Here is a 27,344-nt window from a genome sequence, read left to right on the forward strand (position 1 = left end):
AACTTCCCTGTTCTGAACATTTCTTATGAATGGAATCATATAAAACGTCGTCTTTTATGACTGGCTTCTTTCACTTAGCATAACATTTTCAAGGTCCAAGTACTGCTTGCTATTTGTTCTATATTCTTCTCCTTTCTTCCTTAAAAAAATTTTTGTTATTTTCTCTTCTCTCATTTTGATTGTTACATAACTCTTTTTTCATTCTTTTAGTGGCTACCCTAGAAATTACAACATAGCTCTTAGTGTATCAAACTGTAATATAAATTAGTACTTTCACCTTTTCCTCAACAATTCAAGAAACTAAAGGCACTGGAACTTCATTTACTTCTTCCAGATATACATGCTATTACTGTCATCAATTTGAAATTTATACACACAAATGAATATATATCCACTCAAAAACATTATTATTTTAGATGGTAGGTATTCATTTAAATTTATCCCCATACTTGGCACTTTTATTCCTGTATTTATTCCTTTAACCATTTCTAAGTGTTTTCTGGGATAATTTTCCTTGTAGGTGAAAAATGCTCTTTTGTATTTTCCTTCAGTGCAAATCTGCCGGTGACAAGCATTCTCAATTTTTTATTTGCCACAAAGTGTCTTTTTTCACCTTATTAGAAGTTACTTTTAGTGGATATTGGATTTTATATTGGTAGTTATTTTCTTTCAGCATTTTGTAGCTATTATTTTATTATCTTGTGGCTTAAACTGTTTCTTTTGACTAGTTCACTATTAGTCAATTTGTTGCTCCTTGAAGGTAACCTCTTTTATTTTCCTTTGACTTGCCTTAATATGTATATATATATTTGTCTTTACTTTCAACAGTTTTACTCTAATGTGCCTAAGTGTACTTTTCTTTTTATATCTTGCTTGGGATTTGTTGGGTTTCTCGTATCTGTGACTTAATGTCTTCTAACACTTTTGGAATATTCTTTACCATTGTTTTTCTGCCCTCTGCTCTCTCTAACCTCCTTGTGGACCACTTACGTGTATAATATATTTTAACTCCATAACTCCCACGTCTGTTGCCTTGTTATATTTTCTAACCCTCCGTATCTCAGTGCAGTTTGATTGTTTTCTTCTTACCTATCTTTCAATTGTCTCTTAATTTCCTCAATTAAGTCTAAACTACTGTTGCCCACTGTTATGCACAGAGCTGTGTTTCTCCAAAATTTGTGTTGAAGTCCTAACCTGCCACACCCAAAATGTGACTGTATTTGGAAACAGATATTTAGAGAGGTTATTCAGTTTAAAAAAGGTCACTGGGGTGGGCCCTAATCAAATATGACTGGTGTCTTTCTAAGAAGAGGAGACTGGGAGACAGACACACATACAGTAGAGACCATGCGACACAGAGAGAAGACAGCCATCTATAAGACAAGGAGAGAGGCCTCAGGAGAATCCAACCCTGCCAGCACAGCATCTTGATCTTGGACTTCCCATCCCACAGATCTGTGAGGAAATAAATTTTTATTGTTTAAGCCGTTGTTCTGGCAGCCCTAGCAACCTAACACACCCATTCACTAAGTGTTTAATTCTGGTTATTATAATTTTTAGTTCTAGAAATTTCCATTTTTCCCCAGTTTCTGTTTGCTAAAATTCTTTTTTTTTTTTTTCTGTACACGGGCCTCTCACTGTTGTGGCCTCTCCCGCCGCGGAGCACAGGCCCCGGACGCACAGGCTCAGCAGCCATGGCTCACGGGCCCAGCCGCTCTGCGGCACGTGGGATCCTCCCGGACCAGGGCACGAACCTGTGTCCCCTGCATCGGCAGGTGGACTCTCAACTGCTGCACCACCAGGGAAGCCCTGCTAAAATTCTTAATGTTGTCTTCCATTTCTCTGAACTTAAGTGTAGCTATTTTAAAATGTGTCTGACTACTCATCTATCTGAATCCTCTGTGCATCTGGATCAATTATCTGTTGGTTTTTTTAGTTTTTCAGTCCCTTCATTTTCTCTCTTGTATTCTTGGTTATTATTTATTGATTGCTAGATATTGCAGAAAAATCTGATGCCCAGGATAATGTTATCTTCCTTCAGAGGGTTTTTATTTGCTTTTGGCAAGTGGGCAGTAAAACTAGCAGTCAGAGTTCATCTGAATCCATATTCAAGGACTAGTATCATTCAGAGTTGATCTACCTATAGCTCTTTACTCCTAGATTGCAGCTCTTCAGATTCACAGCCCAAATAGTGGGGAGAAGACTCACGACTACCACTGGCTTGGGGGCCCTGGCCTCCAGCTTTTGATCCCTAAGACTTCAAAAGTGCTCCACAGCTTTTCAATGTTTCAGCTGCCTCTTCCAGAATTAGCATATTTCCCTAAAGAAAAAGAACCCAAATGCAGCTCTCATCATCTCTCTGGGTTTCTGTCGTTTTGTATCTTCACCTTTTTCTTCTTTGCTTCATTAACTTCTCAATTAAATTCAAGTAGATATACATACATATATGTATATATATAATAAATACATGACATATGTATGTGTATATACACACACGTGTATATATGTAATATATATTCAAAAAATATATACACATACGTGCCTACATGTGTGTATAATATAAATATATTCCTTTTTAAAAATTGCCAAACATAGCACAGACGTACCTCATTTTATTGTGCTTCACTTTATTGCACTTTGCAGATACTGCATTTTTTTTTTTTTTTTTACAAATTAAAGGTTTGTGTCACCCTGTGCTGAGCAAGTCTATCAGTGCCATTTTTCCAACACATTGTTTTTTAATTAAGACATGCACATTTGTTCATTGCACACTTAACAGACTATAGCATGGCATAAACCTAACATTTATATGCACTGGGAAACTAAAAAATTTGTGACTCACTTCAGTGCAGTACTAGCTTTACTGTGGTAGTCTGGAACTGAACCCCCAATATCTCTGAGGTATGCCTGTATTTACAGTATTGTTAATAGAAATAACATGGCACCTGGAATGATACTGTTCATACGGAGAAGATTCAAGTTTGTTTCTTCCAGGTGTCTAGAGTATTAGCACTATGAGAAACTTAGAAACACTAGCACGCTGGATCATCATATCTGATTCAAAAATTTAAAATAATTCAAAGATGAGCTGCAGTTTGCTTTCAATCACCCTTATTCCTAGAATGTAGCCCTTTGGGGCCCTAAAACAAAATGACGGAGGTTTTCTAGTGCAATCTACCCTTAGTGGGTTCTAAACTCTAATCACTGTCCACCTAGAAAAGCACTTGCACTTGACAAAAGCAGATTGTCAAAAGCACTCTTCAAGAACTATTTCTTGAATGAGAAAGTAAGGACCTCCAAAAATCTGTTCAACCATAAAAGCAACAAGCACACTGCACAAATGGTCAAAATCAACTTTTTTTTAGAACTGTGGAAACTAACCAGAGGCTTAAAACAATCTGAACAGCATTTATTCAATGAAATTGGCTGAATCTTGACCTTTGTGGTGTTTTAACTTGCTCTATTCATATTCCCCTTTCTCTGCGCTAGCTGTGACACCTGCAGCCTCACTACCATGGTAACTGAGAAAATAATCTAGCAATCACTGGAGGGTGCAAAACATTCAAGGCATTTGAAGAAATCTTTGTCCTGTCATTAGCTGATCACTAAGCTAAACTAAGGGGAGATTTCAGTGGCTACACACAGTTTAGATTACGAAGATTACAGAATCGGGCCAGGGAAAGCATCGAAGAGCAACAACAACAATCCCTGGGGGTGGAGATTTGATCTGCAGAGTTGCCAACATTATATCAAAAATGTCTAGGGACTTCCCTGGTGGTCCAGTGGTTAAGAATTCTCCTTCCAATGCAGGGGACACAGGTTGGATTCCTGGTCGAGGAACTAAGATCCCACATGCCACAGGGCAACTGAGCCCACGTGCTCTGGAGCCCATGAGCCACAAATAGAGAGAAGGCTGCGTGTCGCAATGAAAGATCCTGCATGCTGCAACGAAGATCCTGCATGCCACAACTGAGACCCGAGGCAGCCAAATAAATAAATAAATATTTTAAAAAAGAAAGACGGCTTCCCTAGTGGTGCAGTGGTTGAGAGTCTGCCTGCCGATGCAGGGGATGCGGGTCTGTGCCCCGGTCCGGGAAGATCCCACATGCCACGGAGCAACTAGGCCTGTGAGCCATGGCCGCTGAGCCTGCTCATCCGGAGCCTGTGCTCCGCAACGGGAGAGGCCACAACAGTGAGAGGCCCGAGTATCGCAAAAAATAAATAAATAAATAAAAAAGAAAGAAATGTAGCTTTAAATAAATTTTTTTTAATTAAAAATAAATATGTCGGGCTTCCCTGGTGGCGCAGTGGTTGAGAGTCCGCCTGCCAATGCAGGGGACACGGTTTCGTGCCCCGGTCCGGGAAGATCCCACATGCAGCAGAGCGGCTGGGCCCGTGAGCCATGGCCACTAAGCCTGCACGTCCGGAGCCTGTGCTCCGAAACGGGAGAGGCCACAACAGTGAGAGGCCCATGTACCGCAAAAAAATAAATAAAAATAAACAAATATGTCTAGCTTTCAATAAAAAATTATGAAACATGCCAAAAAATAGTATACTACAGCCCATCCACATGAAAAAAAAAGGTAGTTAATAGAAACTGTATGGGGAGAAGCCCGGACGTTGGTTATATTAGACAAGGACTTGAAATCAACCATTTTTATTTTATTTTATTTATTTTTTAAATTATTTACTTATTTATATTATTTTTGGCTGCTCTGGGTCTTAGTTGCTGCGCGCAGGCTTTTCTCTAGTTGCTGCGAGCGGGGGCTACTCTTCATTGTGGTGCGCGGGCTTCTCAATGCGGTGGCTTCTCTTGCGGAGCATGGGCTCTAGGTGCACAGGCTTCAGTAGTTGTGGTACGCGGGCTCAGTAGTTGTGGCGCACAGGCTTAGCTGCTCCACGGCATGTGGGATCTTCCCAGACCAGGGCTCGAACCTGTGTCTCCTGCATTGGCAGGTGGCTTCTTAACCACTGCGCCACCAGAGAAGCCCCCAACCATTTTTAAATAATGTTCAAAGATCTAAAGAAAACTATATCTAAAGACCTTAAGGAAAATCTCACAAAGTAAAGACTACCAATAAAGATAGAAACTGTGGGCTTCCCTGGTGGCGCAGTGGTTGAGAGTCTGCCTGCGGTGCAGGGGACACGGGTTCATGCCCTGGTCCGGGAGGATCCCACATGCCGCGGAGCGGCTGGGCCCATGAGCCATGGCCGCCAAGCCTGTGTTTCCGGAGCCTGTGGTCTGCAACGGGAGAGGCCACAGCAGTGAGAGGCCCGCGTACCGCAAAAAAAAAAAAAAAAAGATAGAAACTGTAAGAAAGAACCAAACAAAAATTTTGGAATCAGAAAGTATAAGTGAAATGAAAAATTCACCAGAGGGGCTTAAGAGCAGATGTGATCAGGCAGAAGGAATAATCAGTGAACTAAAAGATAAATCAATCAAGATTATCCAGTGTGAGAAACAAAGAAAAAAAGGAAGAAAAATGAATGCAGCCTCTGAGACCTGTGAGACACCATCAAGCATAACAACATACGAATAATTGGAGTCTCAGTAGCAGAGGAGAGAGAGAAAGGGGCAAAAGAGTGTTTGAAGAAATAGTGGACCAAAAATTCCCAAATATGATTCAAAAGTTAACTGACACATTCAAGAAGACTAAAACATACCAAATAGGATAAACTCAAACTTGATCTACAACATCAGCCCTTCCCTGGGTCTCCAACCTGTTGGCCTACCCTGCAGATTTTGGACTTGCCAGCCTCCATAAATCACATGAGCCAATTCCTCAAAATACACACACACACACACACACACACACACACACACACACACACACATACACATACACACGCACCCCGTATTGATCTGTCTCTCTGGAAACCCTAATATAAAATTAGCACAGGACTTCCCTGGTGGCACAGTGGTTAAGAATCCACCTGCCAATGCAGGAGACACGGGTTCGAGCCCTGGTCCGGGAAGATACCACGTGCCGCGGAGCAACTAAGCCCATGCGCCACAACTGCTGAAGCCCACGTGCCTAGAGCCCGTGCTCCGCAACAAGAGAAGTCACCGCAATGAGAAGCCCACCACTGCAACAAAGAGTAGCCCCCACTCACTGCAACTAGAAAAAGCCCATGCACAGCAACAAAGACCCAACGCAGCCAAAAATTAATGAATTAATTAAAATAAAATAAAATAAAATTAGCACAGAGAAGGAGGGACACCATAGTACCAGAAAGGAACAAATTTTTTGTGTACTACTGAAATCAATTTGGTATTAATATGAATGAGACTGTTATAAACTAATATGCAGAAAAAGCATTTGATAAAAATCCAACACACTTTCACTATAAAAACACTCAGCCAATTAGGAACAGAAAGAAACTTCCTTAACATGATAAAGTGAGTCTATGAAACACCCACAGCTAACATCATACTCAATGGTGAAAGACTTAAAACTATCCCCCTCAGATCAGGAAAAAGACAAGGATGCCTGTTTTTACCACTGTTATTAAATATTGTACTGGAAGTTCCAGTCAGAGCAACTGAGCAGGATAAATAGATAAAAGGCATCAAAATTGGGAAAAAAGAAGTATGACTATTTCTATTTGCAGGTAACATGATTCTATATAGAAAAATCCCAAAGAATTGGGGGAAAAAATCTACTAAAGCTAGTTAAGTTCAGAAAAGTTTCAGGGTTAAAGATTAACACACAAAACAATTATGTTTCTATACACCAGCAATGAACAATCCAAAAATGAAATCAGAACTATTCCATACTCAGTAGCATTCAAAAGAATAAAATACCCAGAATAAATTTAACTGAGGAGGTGAAACACTTGAACCTGGAAACTACAAAACATTGCTGAAAGAAATTAAATACAACCTAAATAAATGGAAAGACATCCTGTGTCCACATATTGCAAGAGTGAATATTATTAAGATGACAACACTTGCAAAGTGATCTATAAATTCAATGCAATTCCTATCGCAATTCCAATGGCCCTTTTTACAGAAATGCGAGTGCCTATTCTCAAATTCATATGGAATTCCAAAGGGCTCTGAATAGCCAAAACAATATTGATAAAAACCCTGGAAGACTCAGACTTCCTAATTTCAAAACTAACTAAAAAGAAGCAATAATCAAAACAGTGTTGTACTGACATAAGGATGACATAGAGACCAATGGAACAGAACTGAGAGTTCAGAAATAAACCCAAACATCCAGGGCTAATTGATCTTTAATAAGGGTGCCAATACCATTCTATAAAGAATATAGTCTCCCCAACAAGGTGCTGGGACACGTGGATAACCACATGCAAAAGAGTAGAGTTGGACCTCTACCTCACTCCACATACAAAATGTAACTCAAAATGGATCAATGACCTAAAGGTAACAGCTAAAGCTCTAAAACTGTTAGAAGAAAACAGAGGCATAAATCTTCATGACCTCAAATTTGGCAACAGAGTCTTAGATTTGACAGCACAAGGAACAAAAGAAAAAATAGATAACGGGACCCCATCAAAATTTAAAACTTTTGTGCATCAAATAACATTATCAAGAAAGTGAAGACACTCTACAGAATGGGAGAAAATATTTGCAAACCGTACATCAGACAAGAGTTCTGTATCCAGAATATGTAAAAATAAAAACAAAAACTCTTACATCTCAAAAAGAAAAAGACAAATAGATCAACTGAAAAACAGGGAAAGGACTCAAAAGGACTTCTCCAAAGAAGTTATACAAATGGACAATAAGCACATGAAAAGATGTACAACATCATTAGTCATTAAGGAAATGCAAGTTAAAGCCATAATGAGATACCACTTCACCAGAGTTACAATTAAAAAAAGGAAAATAAGATGTGTCGGCAAGGATGTGGAGTAGCTGGAACCCTCCTATATTGCTGATAGGAACGTGAAATGGTGCATCCACTGTGGAAAACAGTTTGAGGGTTCCTCAAAAAGTTAAAGAATTATCATATGACCCAGCAATGTCACTCCTAGGTATATACCCAAAAGAACTGAAAATAGGTACTCAAACTAATACATATACAGGCATGTTCACAGCCTGTATTATTCATATTATTCACAATAGTCAAAAGGTGGGAACAGTACAAACGTCCATCAGTGATGAATGGATAAACATACAATAGAACATGATTCATCCATAAAAAAGAACAAAGTAATAATATAGTCTACAATTTAGATGAACCTTATAAACACGATCAATAAAAGAAGGCAAACACAAAAGATCATGTATTTTATTGTTATCTCTATATAATATACACAAATCCACAGAGACAGAAAGCAGATTAGATGTTACCAGGAAGTAGGGGGAAGGATGAATGGGGAGTAACTACCTCCTTCCAGGATCAGAAAGTAGTTACCAGCAAGCTGATATCTTGGTGTGTCTGCTCGAGCGGTACCTGGGTCCATGAAATGAGTGGACACTGAGGGCTGAAGCAATGAAGAAATGGGCTAAATCTAGACATATTTTTCTCATACCCTCTGAAGTGCAAAATTCCAATAAACTGTTCTGTCTGCCAAGAGGACAGAGAATGCAGATGGCTCTGGGGTCAGATTCCCTGAGGGGAAGGCCCCGCACACTGGCAAATTGGACTGACTCTGCAGCTCCAGGAGATTACAAATTGTTCCTGACAGAAACGGACACCTATTCTGGACTGGGTTTTGCATATCTGCTGGTAGATACAAATTCTCAAAATACTATAAAAGAACTAAAACAGAAGACACTATACCAATCTGGACTGCCAAGTCACATTTCCTCAGACCAAGGAACACACTTTCATCCCCAGAGTAACAGTTTGACAGAAAATCAGAATGAGCAACTGAAACATTTATTGTTTAAAATGAAGGGAATAAAGGTGTGAAGGGCTAGCTTACATGATTTTATGAGTATGTACTCATATTCAACATGACAGGGGCCAAGGGAATGTCCCCACTAGATAAACTCCTCTCCTTTTCTGGGGGATCTAAAGAACAAGGGGTGGGGAAGGATGCTGCTATGACAATACTTTTTGTTTTCCTCCACATGACGTTAACCCTCTTTTTTACTACCTGATGCAGTGGTTCTCGGACCAGGACTGCAACATTGGGTGCTAGAAGCTGCGATGAACCATGCATTCATTTGCTAGAGCTGCCATAACAAAGTACCACTAACTGAAGTGTACTGTTCCACCGTGCTGGAGTCAAGTTTGAAATCAAAGTGTTGGCAAGGTTGTTTCCTTCTGAGGGCTGTGACAGAGAATCTATCATTCTGTGACTCCTGGTGGCCTCATGTGTTCCTTGGCTTGTAGATGGTGCACTCCCTGTGTCTTCACACTGCCTTTCCTCTATGTGTGTCTGTCTCTGGGTCCAAATGTCCTCTTTTCCTAAGAACACAGGCGTAATGGATTAGGGCCCACTCTAATGACCTCATCTTAACTTGATTATCGGGCAAGACACTCTTTCCAAAAAAGGTTACATTCACTGGTACTGGGGTTAGGACTTCAATATCTTTTTAAGGGGGCACAATTCAACCCATAACAGTCCCTAAGCAAGAAACTGTAATTAGAGTTCCTAAGGGCCTAACGGGGTGGACTGTGCCTTCACCCCCTCGGGCAAAATTGAGGTTCACAGGACACGCATCTATACTGCCTAGGAGGTGAGACAGCCCACTCGTTCTGACCTATGTAATCCTACCCTATGTGAATGGCAGTGGACTGAGGGGGAGGCAATTGCTAGACTAGTATTGCTGGCAGCATCCTAGACCAGCACAGTGGCTAAACCTAATGTTCCATTTAAAGGTGGAAAAGTTTGGGTATAAATACAGAGAAGGAAGAATGGTAGTTGAGGATAAAGGAATGAATAAATGGTTGTGCAATGAGGAAAATACAACATTACACTGGTGCCTTAAAAGACACTCAGAGCAAGAGGTGACATTGTCTGTTAGCTCAAGTATACCAATGTCTGAAATGGCGAATGAACTGCTGCTTTCAGAACCTGACAATGTTGAATGGAAGCCTGCAAACTAACGTGGCATGGCTCTGGGAGATATTTTGGTCCTACAATATAATGATGAACTGAACTAATTATTCATGCCTGCGTGGGTCTCTAGTAATGTGCCACTGCTGACTCTTATATTTCAGGTTATGTCTACTACCACCCTGCATCATGATGTAGGGTGACCTTGTTGGTAAGATTCAACTAACCTTGTTGGTAAGATTCAACTATACCATGTATATAAGTCTTATGATAATACCAATATTGATAAGCAAATATATTGGGAAATTGGGTTAAAGCCTCCTCAGGATGTAATATAAATGGAAAAACTACTGGCCTGAGGAAGAACAGGACTAGCTAACCACCAGCTAACTTCTATGCTAAAGAGTTCTGCACAAGTTTATTGTAAGGTACAAACAGTGCCTTATAATAGATGAAGGGGGGAAAGAGTAATTAGTACAGAAATATCAGAATATATGTAATGGCCTTATAGAGCATACCAGTTGTTTCTTTAAGTCCACCTCTACCCCACACTGGCTCCTCCAAAACTCAGGCATATTCACAATGATACTACTACTTGGCTTACAGAATGCAGTGGAAGTGACGCTACATGGCTTTCAAGACTAAGGTATACAAGGAAACACATTTTCTACCTGGCTCTCTCAATCTCTTGGAATGCTCAAGCTCTGAACCCAGCCACCATGCTGTGACGAAGCCCAAACTAGCTCATGTGAAAAGACCACATGAAGGGGCCCAAATGGAGCAGAACTGGAGCCCACTGTGCCCTGTCCAACTTCCTGACAGCGAACATCATAAATGCTCACTGCATGTCACTAAGTTTTAGGGTAATATACTACAGAACCATCCATAACCAAACAGTGCTCTAGTAATTTACAACCCAGAGGGAGAGATAAATAAGGATACAAACAACTAATAAAAGGCAGGATGTGATAATCACTACACAGAATGTTAACAGAGGGCCTTGGGAGAGGATCATAAAGAAATAAGTCTAGCTAAGGGATGGAGCAGGGGAGGGGAAATGAGAAAGGTTTCACAGAACTAATCTTTGAGCTAGGGCTGAAAAGACATACACAACTTTGCAGGCAAACAATAGCGACTACAAGAAGGAAGGTGTGAGTGGGACTTCATAACAAAGTAGCATATCACATGGACCTCTACAGGGACAAAATTTAACTTCTGGTTTACATAATCTCTAATACTGAAACAGTACCAAACCATTGGAAGGACACTATAGGAAACATTATTCTAAAATGAAACAAGGTGGAGTTCTAGAGATTGACTTTAATCATGCGAAATCATTAAATTTCTTGCTGTTTAATCTCTATGCAAAGGGCTAACACTGAACCCTAAGAAATGAAAGCCACTTATCAGTGCTTCCTTTGATGTACTGGCCAAGGCAAAACCCAGTACCTTGCTTGCTCACTGTTCCAGACCCAATATCAGCTTAATGACAGCAATTCTCCATGGTTAGCATTCTTTGGAGTTCTAGGGGTGATTTTCAGGGAGGCACTGGTCTTGAACTTAAATGAAAAGAACCAGTGCCTAATGACAGCCATAGAAAGCTGAGAAAATTAATAAGCTGCTTTAATTACTAAAATGTACCCTGACTTTCCTGATAAGGGCCTGAAGATTATGCACACAGGCATCAGACTGACAACCAGGGAAATAATCATTACTTACCAAATCAAATCAAAGCACTGAGCTCTTTAAGCTGCTCTGTACAAGTAGAAGCCTGAAAACAGTGCTTCTGAGCTGCCTGTCAGTCTGTTTAGGAAACTCACCTTCGAGTTGGGATCCCTCTCACTAAATCAGACTTCCTCTTAAAGTGATCAGGAAGGCAGGCCTTAAAAACCCTGATACTTTAGAACTGCTGTTCTCCTCACCTCATAGAACTTTTTCAAGGAGCCCACCAGGCACAGCTTCAGGCTATCCACCATCTCCTGATGCGGCATCTGGAATACCACTCGTGAATACCATTTTGTGAGGGTGCTGGGGCAGAGGCAAGCAGAGAGAGAGAGAGAGAGAGAGAGAGAGAGAGAGAGATGAACACACACTCACAAAGGAAGGCCCACAGCTGAATGTCAGCATACACAGGCTTCTCCATGCACCAGTCACACAAGTACCCAGCAAACGCATTTACGTTACATGGAAAAACACACACTGATGTAGGGAAAAGATACATGTAAGCCAGCTACAGAATATAAAAATACAGGCATGGGCTCCCCTGGTGGCGCAGTGGTTGAGAGTCCGCCTGCCGATGCAGGGGACACCGGTTCGTGCCCTGGTCCGGAAGGGTCCCGCATGCAGCGGAGCGGCTGGGCCCGTGGGCCATGGCCGCTGAGCCTGCGCGTCTGGGGCCTGTGCTCCACAACGGGAGAGGCCACAACGGTGAGAAGCCCGCGTACCGCAAAAAAAAAATAAATAAATACAGGCATAATTGTGGATATCTGCTACAAAACTGCTTCCAATTGAAAAAATTTAACAACCTAGATATCCACCAACAGAGGACTAGTTAAATAGTGCTATAGCATATAATAAATTCCATGCAGCAGTTAAAAAGAATTGATGGAGATTTATTTGTGTCAATACAGGAAAATGACCAAAATATACAGTTTAAGTACATAAAAGAAGATGAGGAACAGTATACATAGTAATGTGCCACTTGTATGTGTATACCAGCTACCTATATGTTAATATATGCATAAAAGAGTACCTAAAAGTATATACATACTCCAAATCTTTGGTGGTGGTTAATGAAAGCTAGACCATGAGGAATTTTCACTTTCTAAATTTCTGGAGATTTTTGCATGAGCATGCTTTATTTTTACAATCAGAAAAAACAAACAAAACCCCTCATTTCTAGGGGAAAAACCCCACCACCAGCAAGACACAGACCCCATTCTGAAAGAGGTTACAGTGTAGTCAGGGAACAAACTTACACATGTGATAAGAGATTGTACAAATTAATATCACAGGAAGATAGAGAAGGAAGAATTTCAGTATACTTTTACTATAATATTAAATATTCAAAAATTTTTTCTGGCTTTACAGTAAGATTAGGCATTAAAATAAGGTAACCAAACACAATAGAGCCAGGAGTGGTACTTACAGACTGATGCTTGCGACAAAGCCAACCACGGAGCGCATGCTTCTGCTGGGGTTGTGGTAAACATCCACCCCGATCACCATTAATTGTCTCTGGGTTAGAAGACAAAAACAAACCAAAAATCCAAGCAACACATCACCCCATCTTTAATTGTTATCTGAACCCCAAAGCAACATACAAAAATAAGTTCTGGGAAAGGAAGAGAAAGAGTGCAATCAACTTGATATTTTTTAAACACTATGAACAAAGTCAGAGATCGTCAAGACCAGGGACTGGCAAACTTTCTGTGAAGGACTAAAAAGTAAATACCTTAGGCTTTGTGAGCCACACCGTCTCTGGAGGAACTATTCAATTCTGCCATTACGGCACACGAGCAGCCACAGGTAGTACGTAAAGGAGTATGGCTACGTTCCAATAAAAACGCATTTAAGGACACTGAAAACTGAATTTCATATAATTTTCATGTGTCTGGAGATATTAGTCTTATTTTCTTCAACCACTTAAAAACGTGAAAACCATTCTAAAGCTTGTGGGCTATACAAAAACAAGCAATGAACCACTCAGACTATAAGCACTGAGAATGAGGAAAATTCTAGGCGGAAAATTAGGAAAATAGCTAGGTAGGACTCTCTGGGATGCTGAATTGAATGAAGACATATCTCAGCATCACTCACCAGAGGAATATCCACTCCCCAGAGCTCACCACCCAATTTACAGTTAATCTGAAGTAAAATTTTCTGGGCCACACTCTGAAGCCTGGTGGGCTGGCCAATGGTTCGGACATTGATGACCTGTAATAGAGGGGAAAGCGGACACTATCAACCTTTCAAACAATGTAAACAATTCTAGAGCAAGTACTACATTTGTTTAAGAAACTCCGGCTGGCAGATAATGCACTGGGTACTAACAGTTCTAATTCTAGAGTTTCTGGTCAGGCATGTTGTGTGTGTGTGCACACACACGACACAAATCAAAACCAAAAAACAACAAGCCAACAAAAACTTTCAAAAAGATCTCATGCAGATTAAAAAAAAAATTAACCTCCGTAGGAAAACCAGCTTTCTCCTTTCAAAGGAAAGCCTATACTCTCAGAACCCAGTCATGTGAAACCACCTGGCGACTCACCCATGAACAAGCAAAAGTGCTCATTTGGGAACATGAAAGCAGCGTTTACAAAGAACATCTGCTATTAGCCAGGTTACTGTAACAGGAAAGTTTCACCAGATGGGTCTACATATGCTGGCTTCTAATAGTTACTTTAGTCCCTCTTTTCCAAGCCTCAAGGGAGGCTAGAGTTTCCCTCTGTGCCTCCTGCCCAGTTTCCACTCACTTGCGAGGGCACGGGAGTCTGCACACAGCACAGCTTTTTAATGGCCCTGTAGAGATCGTCACGTGTGCCCATGATGATGCAAACAACCATCTGTATCTTCCCCTTGAGGAGATAAAGTATATATAAGTCAGGCTTTGGAACTCTGAGCAGACCTTGATGGGGCTCCAGTCAGGGGCAGTTCAAGAGTCTGCAAAGCCACAGGACCTTTAGGGTAAAGAGAGGACTGAACCAAAGATGGTGGACATTCCAACAGAGAAAAAGGTCCTTGAACCTGAGTGAGTATTTGCTGGGTTCCAGGCTTCTTCGCTTAGCTACATAACATGTTAGCGTAAGTTACCTAGAGCTGGTCCTGACTACCTGATTAATTTATTAGGACACTTAAGATCCCTGGAAAAGAACCAGGCTTAAAAATATGCAAGGGTTTCTTATTAGTTGATGCTTTCAATGCACTATAATGTTTTTTGCCGCTCTCTTTAGTAAACTAAGCACCTTATTACATTCATGCCATAGAACTTTAACTAGGAAACATGGGATACAATACCAGAAGAAAGGATTCAGAGCCAAATGCAGAGGAAATGAAGCTACTGTCAAATCCATAAGTAGATCTTCCTAACTTTTCGATTAGGAGAGAGAATGATATTGCCAGAAGAATATCTTATATCAGCATCTTCTACCTCTCACTGCTTAAGAGATCTGACATTAAGAACAGAGGATCCTTCAAAATCTGAATAAAGTAAAGTAGCACACAAGTGAAATGAAGTTGCCAACGCTTTATGACAGAAACAGAAATCAACAGTATACTATTCCAAATCAAAATTAATTTTAAATGAAGACTTCTCAGAGGATACATGTTCCAGCAATCAGATCAAAGAACTTCCGAAGCCACGCAGAACATGGGCTGCATGCTGGGAGCCTGTGGGCTGGATCTAGGAAACAGATGTGGTTTTTTAGTCCCTATAATGATTCACAAGTCTTTTTAAAATTACCATTTAAACATAGGTAGGTGTACACATATGCAAATCTAGACTTTTGGCTTCTATTGAAAAATAAACAAACTAAAAATCAATTTGACAATGCTGGGCTGTTATCTGCAGTCATAGGGTTTACTCTCTTTAGTTCCCTAGAGTCCCCTCCTGGCCCACTTCACTCCCACAGACATCTGAGTTTATGACCCTGAAACAAAGAGAATAATAAAACAGAATGCCCTAGAGATGGCAGAGAGACAGCAAGACCAATAGGAGTCAACATTATGAATGACACTCATATCCATGCTACATGAAGACTGTTGGCAGTGCACTCTCATACATAAAAGAGGCCAAGTCGTGAGATGGGGGAGCTGAGGTGCTCAGCTGGGTTTTTCTTTTGAAAGCAGGGCAGAATTTATCAATGATCAGGCCCGGGGGAGGCCATGGCAGAGTAAGAAGGCATGGGAAGTCAGGAAGAAAATACAAAGAAAGAGAGAACATGAGTGTGCTGCTACAGATGACACACCCAGAGCGGTGGATGAACGGAGAAAAAAGTCATGACTGACTAGTATTCTAGTCAATACTAGAATATCAATTCTAGTATTGATCTCACAAGAACTGACTCTTCAATTCAAGGACTAGTTATTTCCAAAAACTTTTGGTCTGCTTTTTTTCCCTCCTTAATCTTCTTCCTCTGTTTTATGTACGAACAGATAAGAACTGCAGGCCTGAACTACTGAGTTGTGAACACTATGACCTGCTCAGCTCCAGTAGTCCCGTTCGGCTATCTGGACCAAGCTGATGGGCCCACTGCCAAGTTCATCACTGGAGCAATGTGAATCTTGAATCAAACCAGACTGTGACAGCTCAGTACTGAATCGTGCAAGATGGCACCTGGCCCAGGAAATTGCTTTCTGAGCACAACATGTTCTATATAGATAAAAAATTGAAGTTAAGTCAGCTATTATCTCAGCCAATTACGTGAGGAACAGAACGCTGGAGTGAGTGAGAGTGCCAACAAAGGAGGAGAGAAGCGAAACCAACCAAAGGGCATAACGACTACTTTGTTAATTCAGTATTTCACGTGCACATGAGTAAGATACAGATTCCTGGATATCATCAACAGCAGATCAATAACCAAGATAATTTAAAATCAAGTATTCAAGGGCTTCCCCGGTGGCGCAGTGGTTGACAGTCCGCCTGCCGATGCAGGAGACATGGGTTCGTGCCCCGGTCTGGGAGGGTCCCACGTGCCGCGGAGCGGCTGGGCCCGTGAGCCATGGCCGCTGAGCCTGCGCGTCCGGAGCCTGTGTTCCGCAACAGGAGAGGCCACAATGGTGAGAGGCCCACGTACGGCAAAAAAAAAAAAAAAAAAAATCAAGTATTCAACTATTTCAGAATGGACATCCTAAAAATTTACTCAAATTAATTTATTACCTCAGCTCCCAGCATGGATTGAATGGTTCTGACATAGGTCTCTATGCGATCATCCTTCAGTTCCACCCAGGCTGGCGGGCTCATGCGTATGCCAATGGGGCCAGCTACCTTCTCTAACATCTTCACCAGTTCTCGGGCTTGATCCATTGCTCTCTTTGGGTAAAACAGCGCCCAGAAATGCATGGGGACCTAGGAGCAACAACAAGTTATTTTTAGTACTTCCCACAACTTCCCCAACACCCCAACTTCGTATCAGGAGATGTTATTCTAAAGAACAAATTGCTTTTCACTCTCTCTGCTTGAGTCCTGTCTTATCTAATGCTGATTACTAATGCAGATGTGTGTGATAAGTAAATTGTGGCACAGTCTCACAATGGAATATTACACAGCAATGAGAATCGAAGATCTGTAACTATACCTAACAGTATGGAGAAACTTACCAAACAAGGCTGAAGAAATGAAGCCAGACATGACAGAATATATACAGTATGGTTTCATGTATATATTAAGTACAAACACAGCTGAAAAAAATCAATGCTGTTAGAGGTCAGAATAGTGGTCATTCTTGGGTTGGGTAAGGGTGCCAGGTAGGTAGTAATTAGGAGCATGGGGGTGGGGCTTCTGAGGCACTGGTAAAGTTCTGTTTCTTAACCCTCAGTGTTGATTACACAGATTTAACTTGTGAAAATTCATCAAGTTATATACATAAGTGTACTTTTTCTTTAAATATATTTCAAAAATAAAGTTTTAGAAACAAATGTGTGTACTTTATGCACGGCCATAGAGACCAGGTGAGCCAAAAACATTTAAAAGTAATTATACACTGGGCTTCCCTGGTGGCGCAGTGGTTGAGAGTCTGCCTGCCGATGCAGGGGACACGGGTTCGTGCCCTGGTACGGGAGGATCCCACATGCCGCGGAGCGGCTGGACCCGTGAGCCATGGCCTCTGAGCCTGCACGTCCGGAGCCTGTGCTCCGCAGCGGGAGAGGCCATGGCAGTGAGAGGCCCGCATACCTCAAAGAAAAAAAAAATACCATTTTGTTCTTTGGTTGCCTTGGTGGGAAACTGTTTTAATTTTATTTCTTTCATGGAAAACCTAGGGAAAAAGAGGAAGGAAAGAGAAAAGAAGAAGGAAGAACAAAGAGAGTGGGTAATAGGCTGGCACTGAATGAATTACCACGGCAGTTTATTTCCTTGTCCTAAGTCTGTGGTCAAGCAAAGGGGTTCCCTCTACCAACTCATCAACTCGCTCTTGTTCAAAGGACCTCTGTTTTGTAAATAATTCAGGATGGGAATTCAGTTGGTACTTCCTCTCAAAAAGAGGACACTAAATAATTCCTGCTTCCTAATTTCCACACTTCTAGGAATACTGGAACTCTCTTTACCACCTCACAAGTCACTTACAGTTAAGATGGAAAGGTCTCTGGTTACTTCCTTAATCCAGTTTAGTTCCTGAGATGTGATAAATGACGTATTCCTTAAGTTAATTCTTTCCATTGGCAGAACACGTCCTTCAATCTAAACAGAAAATAAAGTGCCTATGACATGAACCATCTGTAAACACTATTTAGGAAAACGCTGATACTGTTCTGGGGCCTGGTCAACTCTACCATATAGACCTGTCCCTGTCATAACTTCTGAAAATGGCAGAAAAATGCAACTGTTAGCAGTTAAGAGTCCACGTCAATACAACTCTGGACACACATACAGGTGAATTTTGATAGGCGCTGCTCTTTAATTATTGAAGCTTCCAACATGGTCCACAAGAAAGGAATCAGAAAACACTGTCTCTTTAGAACCAGGGAATTCATGTAAAATGCCTATAAATACAAGGTGAACAGGAAAATAATCTTTAAGAATATTTTAAGGGAAAAATTTCAGTAGAAAATTAGAGAATATTTCTTAATAAGGCTGAACATAAACTACTATTATACTTTATACAAAAGAAAAGCAGGAAAAAAAGCATAAATATAATGAAAGACCAAATTAAAGTTAATAATAATGAATCAATTAGATCTAAATATCCAAAAGTAAGAAGATAACTAAGTTGATGACATATCAATATGATGGATATTTGCAATTATTAAAAGAACTTTCTAAGTGCATTTAATATAATCCTGTTTCTGCAAAAAATAAATAGTAATGTATGCATTATAAAAACTGAATGAGTCCACATTTAGTAATGACTATCTCTGGGGGAATATGTAATTATGTAGGATTTTTACTTTTTATGAGCTCTACTCCTTGCTTTCTTAAAAATGTAACAAAATACTTATTTTACCTATAATCAAAAAAAATTTTAATGATTTTCTTAATATTATAAAAGTTTAACACAAAGAATAACAATACCTGTATTAGCAAGAATGTTCACCTTTGCTTATGAAAGTAAAAAACTGAACCTTTCTACAAGGCAGTTGGTAATATGTAATAAAAAGTACTAAAAACATAAATGTCCTCTGACCTAACAATTACACTTCCATAAATCTGACTATGAAAATAAACATCATGTGCAAAGATTTAGTTATAAGGATGTTCACAGATTCACTATTTATAACAGGAAAATACTAAATTCAATATGAATGTAAAAGAATAGGAAATTACTAATAAAATGAATATCTGTTAGCCATTAAAATATTTAGAAAAATATTAAATGACATGGAAAAAAGTTCTAAATAAACTGAGTAAAAAAAAAAAAGAAAAGGAAACCATCTGAAAACATGCTGCATGTGATTGTGTGCATACACATACACACAGACAAAAAACACTGAAGGATATATACCAAAATGTTAACAGTGTTTATTCCGATACAGCATGATTATGGATAAACTTTTCTCTTCTCTGGCTTAAGTTTTCTGCCTCTTCAAATAATATTTAATAACATGAACACATGTTCAAGATATAATAATAAATGAAAAAGAAGATGCAAAACCATATAGTTATAAGCACAATTTTTTAAGAAAAGATTCATCCTCACAGAAAACAAAATATATTGAAAATAATATCATCTTTTATCATCTTTTATGTGTCTAAAATAAATCACTAAGATATTATCTTTGGGTGATGAAACTACTGATGTTTTTATTTCCTTCTTTACATTTTCTACACAGTACCCACATATTCTTTATTGACTTTCCATTACTTTTATTTAAAAAAGAAAAAAGTAAAAAGAAACAGTTTTTAACAAGGAGTCAATTCAGAGTGCAAGAGAACTAGAGAAAAGATAAAATTAATTATTTTGGTATAACCTAGAAAGAAAATTAAAAGTAATAAAAGCTAATATTTACTGAGCACTTGCTAGTGTCAGATAGTATGCTGAAGATTTTACCATTTAGTTCCTTTAACTCAATCATTATCTTTATTTCACAAATAAAGAAAATAAGAGATACTAAGCAATTTGTTCCAAGTAACTTAGATGGCAAGTGGTAGAACTGAGATTCAAAGCCAAGGACTTCACCACCACCTCATGCTGCCTCTGCACTATGGCTCACGCTGCACAAAATACAACAGAATGGACTCAGGCAAATTGCAGGCAGAAAGGGCCATGCGAAAATTAAAATGTTCAAGTCTGAGACTTTATGCCTACGGAAAGAATGAGAGTAGTATATTCAAAGAAACGCAAGTTAATTACTGGGAAAGATAAAGAAAAACGTAGGGGGAAAAATGGAAAAAGACATAGAGAACTTTAAGAATAATTTGGTTTGGAAAACTAAAAATGAGGTAAATTTTAAGTCAATATTCCTTTTGCTCGACTGGAAATTAACAGCTCAGATCCTGGGAAATACAAAAGAAAATCTGTAAGAGATACTAGCAAATTAAGGCAAGGAAATTCAAGTATTATGACTAGGACCAAAAAAGAAAAGTGTAATTATAAAGCAAAAACTGCAAAATAAAGACAAGATAGGAAGTTATCACCTAGTCTCACAAAGCTCTAAAATCTTTGGTTAATGCTGTTTCCTACCATCGTATTTTCTGGTTTACCTTATGTACATCCTTCTGCAGACAGAGTCCCCAACGTGTCAGTTCACTGTTGGCTGTCTCATTTTTTGAAATTCTCTGTAGCAAGCATTTCAAAGCATTATGGTGCTGTTTGGGGCTCAGGTTGATCTGCTGGGTCAAATCCTAAATAGAATCAAAATGGAGATACTAAGTTATTACCTTCTCCAGTATGAGGTTAAATAAACCCTAATGTATAACAAATTTCCATAGAAAACCTCCTTCCCATTGAAATCTATAGAAATTTAAAAATATCTCCAAGGACTTTAATAAATATCTCATGAATGTGAATGAAGTATGAGGTTAAAATGTTAACCACTGGGGTTTTTTATTGAAATACAGTTGATTTATAATGTGTTCATTTCTGCTGTACGGCAAAGTGATTCAGTTATACATATACATACATACTTAAAAGTAAGTATTTAAAATTGTCACTGTTTTTTTCTTATGACATCTAAATCTTATTCTTTTTCTCAAAGCCATGTAAGGGGGCTTGAGTACATCTATTTAATATCTGGGGGCGGGGGGGAATGCCCTATGCCAGGCATGCAGGCCAACATAATGGAATGGAAAAACACATCCAGTCTTATACTTTATGTCACATGATACTAGCCACTTAATGTCACCATAAGACACTTGTTAGATCCAGTGTGTGGCCCATAATAGGTGTTTTCTAAATATTTATTCTTGAATGAATATCTAATAGGTGTGCATGAAGATTCTGAATCACAAAGTGAGTTCTTTCTTCATTCTTCTGGGACTAATGAACTGTGCAGCTGTTGCTCCCTGTGTGGCAGTCATTAGGGCATTGAGTCTATGGGGCTATACAGGTAGCCCCATAGATTATAAAATCATTACGTTACTGAGAGCTGTAAGGAAGGAGCCTTGACCTACATACTAAAAGCAGAAGTATCAGAAGGTAAACATGAAAGACGTCTCTTACAGAAATTCATTTTAGCTCTTTGTGATGTTACTAAAAACAATACGTGGCATCTGAGACAGGGCCGGGGTTCCAAAACTAGGACAGACAAGGACTGAGAGAGAGGCAGCAGAGCAGTGTGAGGGTGGAAAGCCCCAAGCAGACAGTGTGGAGGTGAAGCCCTTGGGGTCTAGACCCACACTGCTGCAGACATCTCTGCCTCCCAGCTATTTCCTACAAGACTGTGCCCAACATGAGACTTCCAGGACACCCCGAGCCCCACAGTGTAAACTTCTATCCTTTAATTTCATCCTCTCACTTGTTGACTTTTTGCTACATTATCTCCTCCTCCCTTCAAATAAACTGAAGGCTTACAGAAATGTTAAAAAAAATTCAGTGCTCTCAAAGAACCTCATTTATGGTCATATGACCAGCTTACAGTCATCCATCTGATTGGCGAGGGTGATGCCAGAACTATTTGTTTCCTTTTACTTTATAATCCAGTCGTTCTACTATTGTAACAACATTCCAAAGAAAGTTCGGATTGGCTTTTTCACAGTGTGTGGGAAGGGACACAGATTATGCTTTATATAGAGGAAAAATGAACCTGCCCAGGTGACGTGCAAACCTGGCCCAGCTCTAGCTATATCTGCTATCAAAAAGGTCTTCGGTTCAAAGCAGGCACTTCTCACCTTCATGGCTCTAAAGTCCTTCTTCATCTTCTCAGGGATTCCAGTCATGAAGGAAAGCTCAGGCAGCAGCAGGATTTCGCCTTTTAGCAGCTTTGAGGAGAGAACAGAGGGAAAGCAAGGCAGTAAAAGAGAATCTTCTTCCCCTGACCAGTACAAGAGCTCCCAGGTCCAGAGCTGGTCTTGCAGGTGTACCACTGGCACACTAAGGAACACAAAACCCCAGAGAAGAGGGCAGGAAACACTACAAGTGTTTTACCCTTTTCTCCCTCAAATCATGATAGCCTGTTGTATTAGGTAAAGAGAAAAATATTCAAATTGTCAAAAGGAGAGAAAAAACTAGAAAAACTAAAAGTGTTCCACTTCGGCCTCCAGATAAGCTGAGACAATACCTCCTATCAAGCTGGTGCCTCTGTCTCATCTTAACCTATTGATCTTCATTCTCTACTCTGAAGACAGAGGCACTTTTCCCTGGCTCCCAGTTCTATTAAAATGCCTGTAACTTCCCTAATGGACCCAGTGTTTTCATCTTCTTTAGCACTAAACTCTCCTTATTCCTTAACCTAACTCGCTCTATGGATGTTTAGTTCCTCACTAAGGAGACTGCAAAAGCAACTCTGGCTAGAGGAGACAGACAAAACCCTACACAGCTTTCCCCAACCACACTGTAATCATAGCTCCACTGTAATCATAGGTCCCATGGCTCCCAGGGCTGATGGGTGGAGAACTTAGATGGAAGCATAGGCCTGACACCCTGAACCCCACCTCCAACTCACCATCCCTTGGCTATTCTGTCGCTCACTGGGCCTGTGGATCAGCAGTGGCTGGTCCTTTTCCTTTATTGTGATCCCATAGTTTTTGCTAGAGCCGAACAGAGGCAGGGGAAAAAGTCAGAAGCAGCATCACCACTCTTACGGCATCACAGTCAAAGTGTTAACCAGGACTGAGGTACACAATCTGAATTATACCCTTGTCAAGGATCCATCAGAAACTCACCATAGCATACACATAACTGGAAAAAGCAGGCTCAAGTTAACATTGCAATTAAATAGAGGGGAAATAGGATAACAGTCCAGGAAAGAATTTGTTTAAAAACTGTATCAGGTTCAAGGACTTAGGTAACTAGAAAGGCAAAATGATAGTCAAATGATTAATGACTTGAATTTAATCTCTCCAAACAGACTTGTAACCAAAACAGCAAAGGAAACACAATTTGAAGCCCTGAGATTAACTTATGAAATAACTTCCAAAAAGTACTGAAAGAAGTAAAACTGTAAGGGTAGCAAATTCAGGTCAAATCCCACAAATGAGCTCATCAATCTTGGGTGCATTACCAATCCAATTATTTTTGGAGTGTCCTGCTGTGTGCCACTCCTCCTACAGAACAGGAGACTACAGCCCCAACCCGCAGGCCCAAGCCCAGTCTCTTCCCTCTACCTGTAGTATTCCAAGAATGTAATCTCCTTCCCATCAGACATCGTGAAGCTATCTTTTGGAGTCTTATTCCAATCCACATCATCAACACGATAGGTACGATTGTTGTATCGGGTTATGACAATACTGCCAACCAGAAGCTTAGTGCACTCGTCCTGGAAGTCTTCTTTGTGCTCTTGGTACATGGCATGCCTTTGGAAAGAGACAAAAGACCTTTGGATCATATGCAGTATACACAGAGCAGCATGAAAGGCACAGGGGATGCAAATAAGTACTTTAGAGTTACAATCGCAACTATATAGCACCGAAAGTTTCCAGCTGTCTCTTTTAAGAGATAGGACCCTCATCTCTTTCCTTTTTAACATTACCCAAAAAAGTGAAAGGATAGGGCTTCCCTGGTGGCGCAGTGATTGAGAGGCCGCCTGCTGATGCAGGGGACACGGGTTCGTGCCCCGGTCCGGGAAGATCCCACATGCAGCAGAGCGGCTGGGCCCGTGAGCCATGGCCGCTGAGCCTGCGCGTCCAGAGCCTGTGCTCCGCAACGGGAGAGGCCACAACAGTGAGAGGTCCGTGTACCGCAAAAAAAAAAAAAAAAAAAAGTGAAAGGATAAAAATGAAATTAAAAACAGCAACTATAAATTGACAAAATTCACTGTATTCCTTAAAATAAGGTACACTGATCATCAAAATAATTTGTATCATTATTAGGAGATAGTCTACAGAAGAACAATAAAACATTCTTTAAACTATATTTGCCCTTTCTAGCTGAAGGAAGAAATTACAACTACCTATCAGAAGACACCACTGGTGAAGATGCTAAATATGAAGAGATGAAAAGACTCACCACAGACAAATGTACTCTCGAGCCAACCTCTATAACAGTGCCATGAACAAGGTAACAACAGAAACTCACAGAAAGCATGTCTGAGCATGCACAGGAAGTCAAGGAAAGTTTACAGAGGCAGGTGATACTTGAAGGAGCAACCTGCCAGGCAGAGACGCCACGGCAGCCGGTAAGTAACACCCTAGGCAGAAGTACAGGTATGCAGGGGACAATCAGGGATCTGGGACTGGGGCGAGCAAGGAGGTGAAAAAGGGTCAGAAGACGGTCAGTGTAGGCTGAAGACAGACAGGGACCAGATATGAATTCCTTTGTGGGTCAGAGCATGGACTCTTCTATGGGCCAGTGTCAACTACGGTACATTCCTCAGGAACACTGGTCCCTTGAGAGGTCCTGAGGGGGGGTGAAAAAGGTTCTACAATCAAAAAAGTTGAGTCCATTCTGCATAATATAATCCCTTCTTAGAGCTTCACAACATACATTACCACATCAGGCTGATAAAAAAGAGAAACATATTTAGTTTCATTTACCTACAAATTTATTGAACCACAGACTCTTCCTTCCCTTTTCCCTCACTGAACATCTATTACCATTGTAGGCAATTAGTATCCTGCAGAACTTGCTGCAGTAAGTGATGAAAAACCATCAGAAACTTGAAACAGTTCAACACTGACTACAGACCCTGGAGCCAAAGCCTAGGTTCAAATCTTGGCTCTGCCACTTAGCAGCACGTGAGACCCTGAGCAAGTTACTTAACCTCCTTGTGCCTCAGTTTCCTTGTGTGAAAGTGGAGTCAGAAAAAACCACCTAACTCACAGTGTTGCTGAGAGAACTCCATGACTTTATACATATAAAGCACTTAGAACATAAAGCTGTTTTGAAATAAGGTTAGAGATTTTATCTCAGATAGTTTCATGAATTATTGCTTCCTATTTGCACAGTTTTAGTCATCAATACATTTTGTGCTTGTCTAACTCACTATTGTCTATTAAATGCATGCAACATTGTAGAAAAATTAATTAAAAGTATTTTAAATGAAAATCTTCAACTATGTTAATGGTTCCATAATACTATTTCACTAAGTGGAGGGTACATTAATTCACTGGCTTTACTTTTTAAATAATAGTTCTATTGTTTCACTCTTAACAAATAATTCTGGATGAACATCTTTTATAAAGATTCTTCTATACTTAAAATTGCTTCTTTGAGACAGATTTCCCATAAGTGAAATCACTAGATTAAAAGGTTAGAACTGGACTTCCCTGGTGGCGCAGTGGTTAAGAATCCACACGGGTTCGAGCCCTGGTCTGGGAAGATCCCACATGACACGGAGCAACTAAGCCCATGCGTCACAACGACTGAGCCTGTACTCTAGAGCCCACAAGCCACAACTACTGAGCCTGCGTGCCACAACTACTGAAGCCCGAGCACCTAGACCCCGTGCTCCGCAACAAGAGAAGCCACTGCAATGAGAAGCCTGCGCACCGCAACGAAGAGTAGCCCCCACTCGCCGCAACCAGAGAAAGCCCACACACAGCAACAAAGACCTAACGTAGCCAAAAATAAATAAATAAATTTTTTAAAAAAATAAATAAATATAAGATCAGAACTTTAAGATTCTTGTAATGAAAGCCTAATGGCATTTAAAATTATCTTTTTAAAAAATTTTCTTACTTTCAAATAATTATAAAATCAAAGGAAGTTGTAAAATTCGTACAGAGAACTTCATGTGTGGAATTGGCACTGGTTACAATATCATTAACTGAACTGCAGACCTTATTCCATCTTCACCATTTCTTGCACACATTGACGTGTGTGTGTGTGTGTGTGTGTGTGTGAGTGTGTGTGTGTGTGTGTGTGGTTCTATGCAATTTTATCTCATTTATAGGTTTGTGTAGCTACCATCACAGTCACAGAACTGTTCCATATCATCATAAAGGGAACTATCTCATGCTATCCCATCACGGTCACACTCCTTCCCCTTCCCTGTGCCCCAGAAGCCACAGATCTGTTTTCTACTATAGTTCTGTCATTTTGAGAATGCCATATAAATGGAACTTTATTATGCAACCTTTTGAGACTGACATTTTCCACTAAGCGTAATGCCTGAGGATCCATCCAGGTTGTTGTATCAATAGCACATTTGTTTTTAATGCTGAGTAGTATTCCACTGTATGGAGGTACTAGAGTTTAACCATTAACCTGCTGAAGGCCATTTTGGTTGTTTCCACTTTTTTGCTATTACAAATAAAAGCTGCTATGAACATATCTGTGTATCAGTTTTTGTGCGAACTTAAATTTTCATTTTTCTGGGAAAAATGCCCCAAGTGTCTGACTGTGGGGTCGTATGGTTAAGTGCATGCTTAGTTTTATAAGTATATGCTTAGCTTTATAAGAAACTGCCAAAAAACTCTCTGGCATAGCTGAACCATTTTACATTCCCACACACAAGTAAGCGAGGGACAGTTTCTCTACATCCTTACCAGTATTTGGTATTTTCACTAGTTTTTATTTTAGTTCCTCTAATAGATGTATACTGGTATCTCACTGTAGTTATAATTTGCATTTCCCTAATGGCTAATGATGTGGAACACCTTTCCATGTACCTAT

At 40.1% G+C, this 27,344-nt stretch overlaps 1 protein-coding gene across 1 annotated transcript in view; it reads right to left on the reverse strand.

Annotated features, from left to right (window-relative positions):
- PIWIL2 (piwi like RNA-mediated gene silencing 2) overlaps positions 1 to 27,344 on the reverse strand; it is an 88,335-nt gene that overhangs the window by 17,931 nt on the left and 43,060 nt on the right. Inside the window, exons 10-19 of the mRNA XM_019936239.3 lie at positions 23,897 to 24,085; positions 23,236 to 23,320; positions 22,463 to 22,552; positions 20,837 to 20,977; positions 18,263 to 18,376; positions 16,859 to 17,047; positions 14,457 to 14,558; positions 13,801 to 13,917; positions 13,130 to 13,218; positions 11,904 to 12,009 (exon numbers count right to left, since the gene is read on the reverse strand). Coding sequence (XP_019791798.1) covers positions 11,904 to 12,009; positions 13,130 to 13,218; positions 13,801 to 13,917; positions 14,457 to 14,558; positions 16,859 to 17,047; positions 18,263 to 18,376; positions 20,837 to 20,977; positions 22,463 to 22,552; positions 23,236 to 23,320; positions 23,897 to 24,085 — 1,222 coding nt within the window. The remainder of the gene's footprint in view (positions 1 to 11,903; positions 12,010 to 13,129; positions 13,219 to 13,800; positions 13,918 to 14,456; positions 14,559 to 16,858; positions 17,048 to 18,262; positions 18,377 to 20,836; positions 20,978 to 22,462; positions 22,553 to 23,235; positions 23,321 to 23,896; positions 24,086 to 27,344) is intronic.

The sequence above is a fragment of the Tursiops truncatus genome, chromosome 6 (genome assembly GCF_011762595.2).
Source record: "Tursiops truncatus isolate mTurTru1 chromosome 6, mTurTru1.mat.Y, whole genome shotgun sequence".
Classification (NCBI taxonomy): Eukaryota; Metazoa; Chordata; class Mammalia; order Artiodactyla; family Delphinidae; genus Tursiops; species Tursiops truncatus.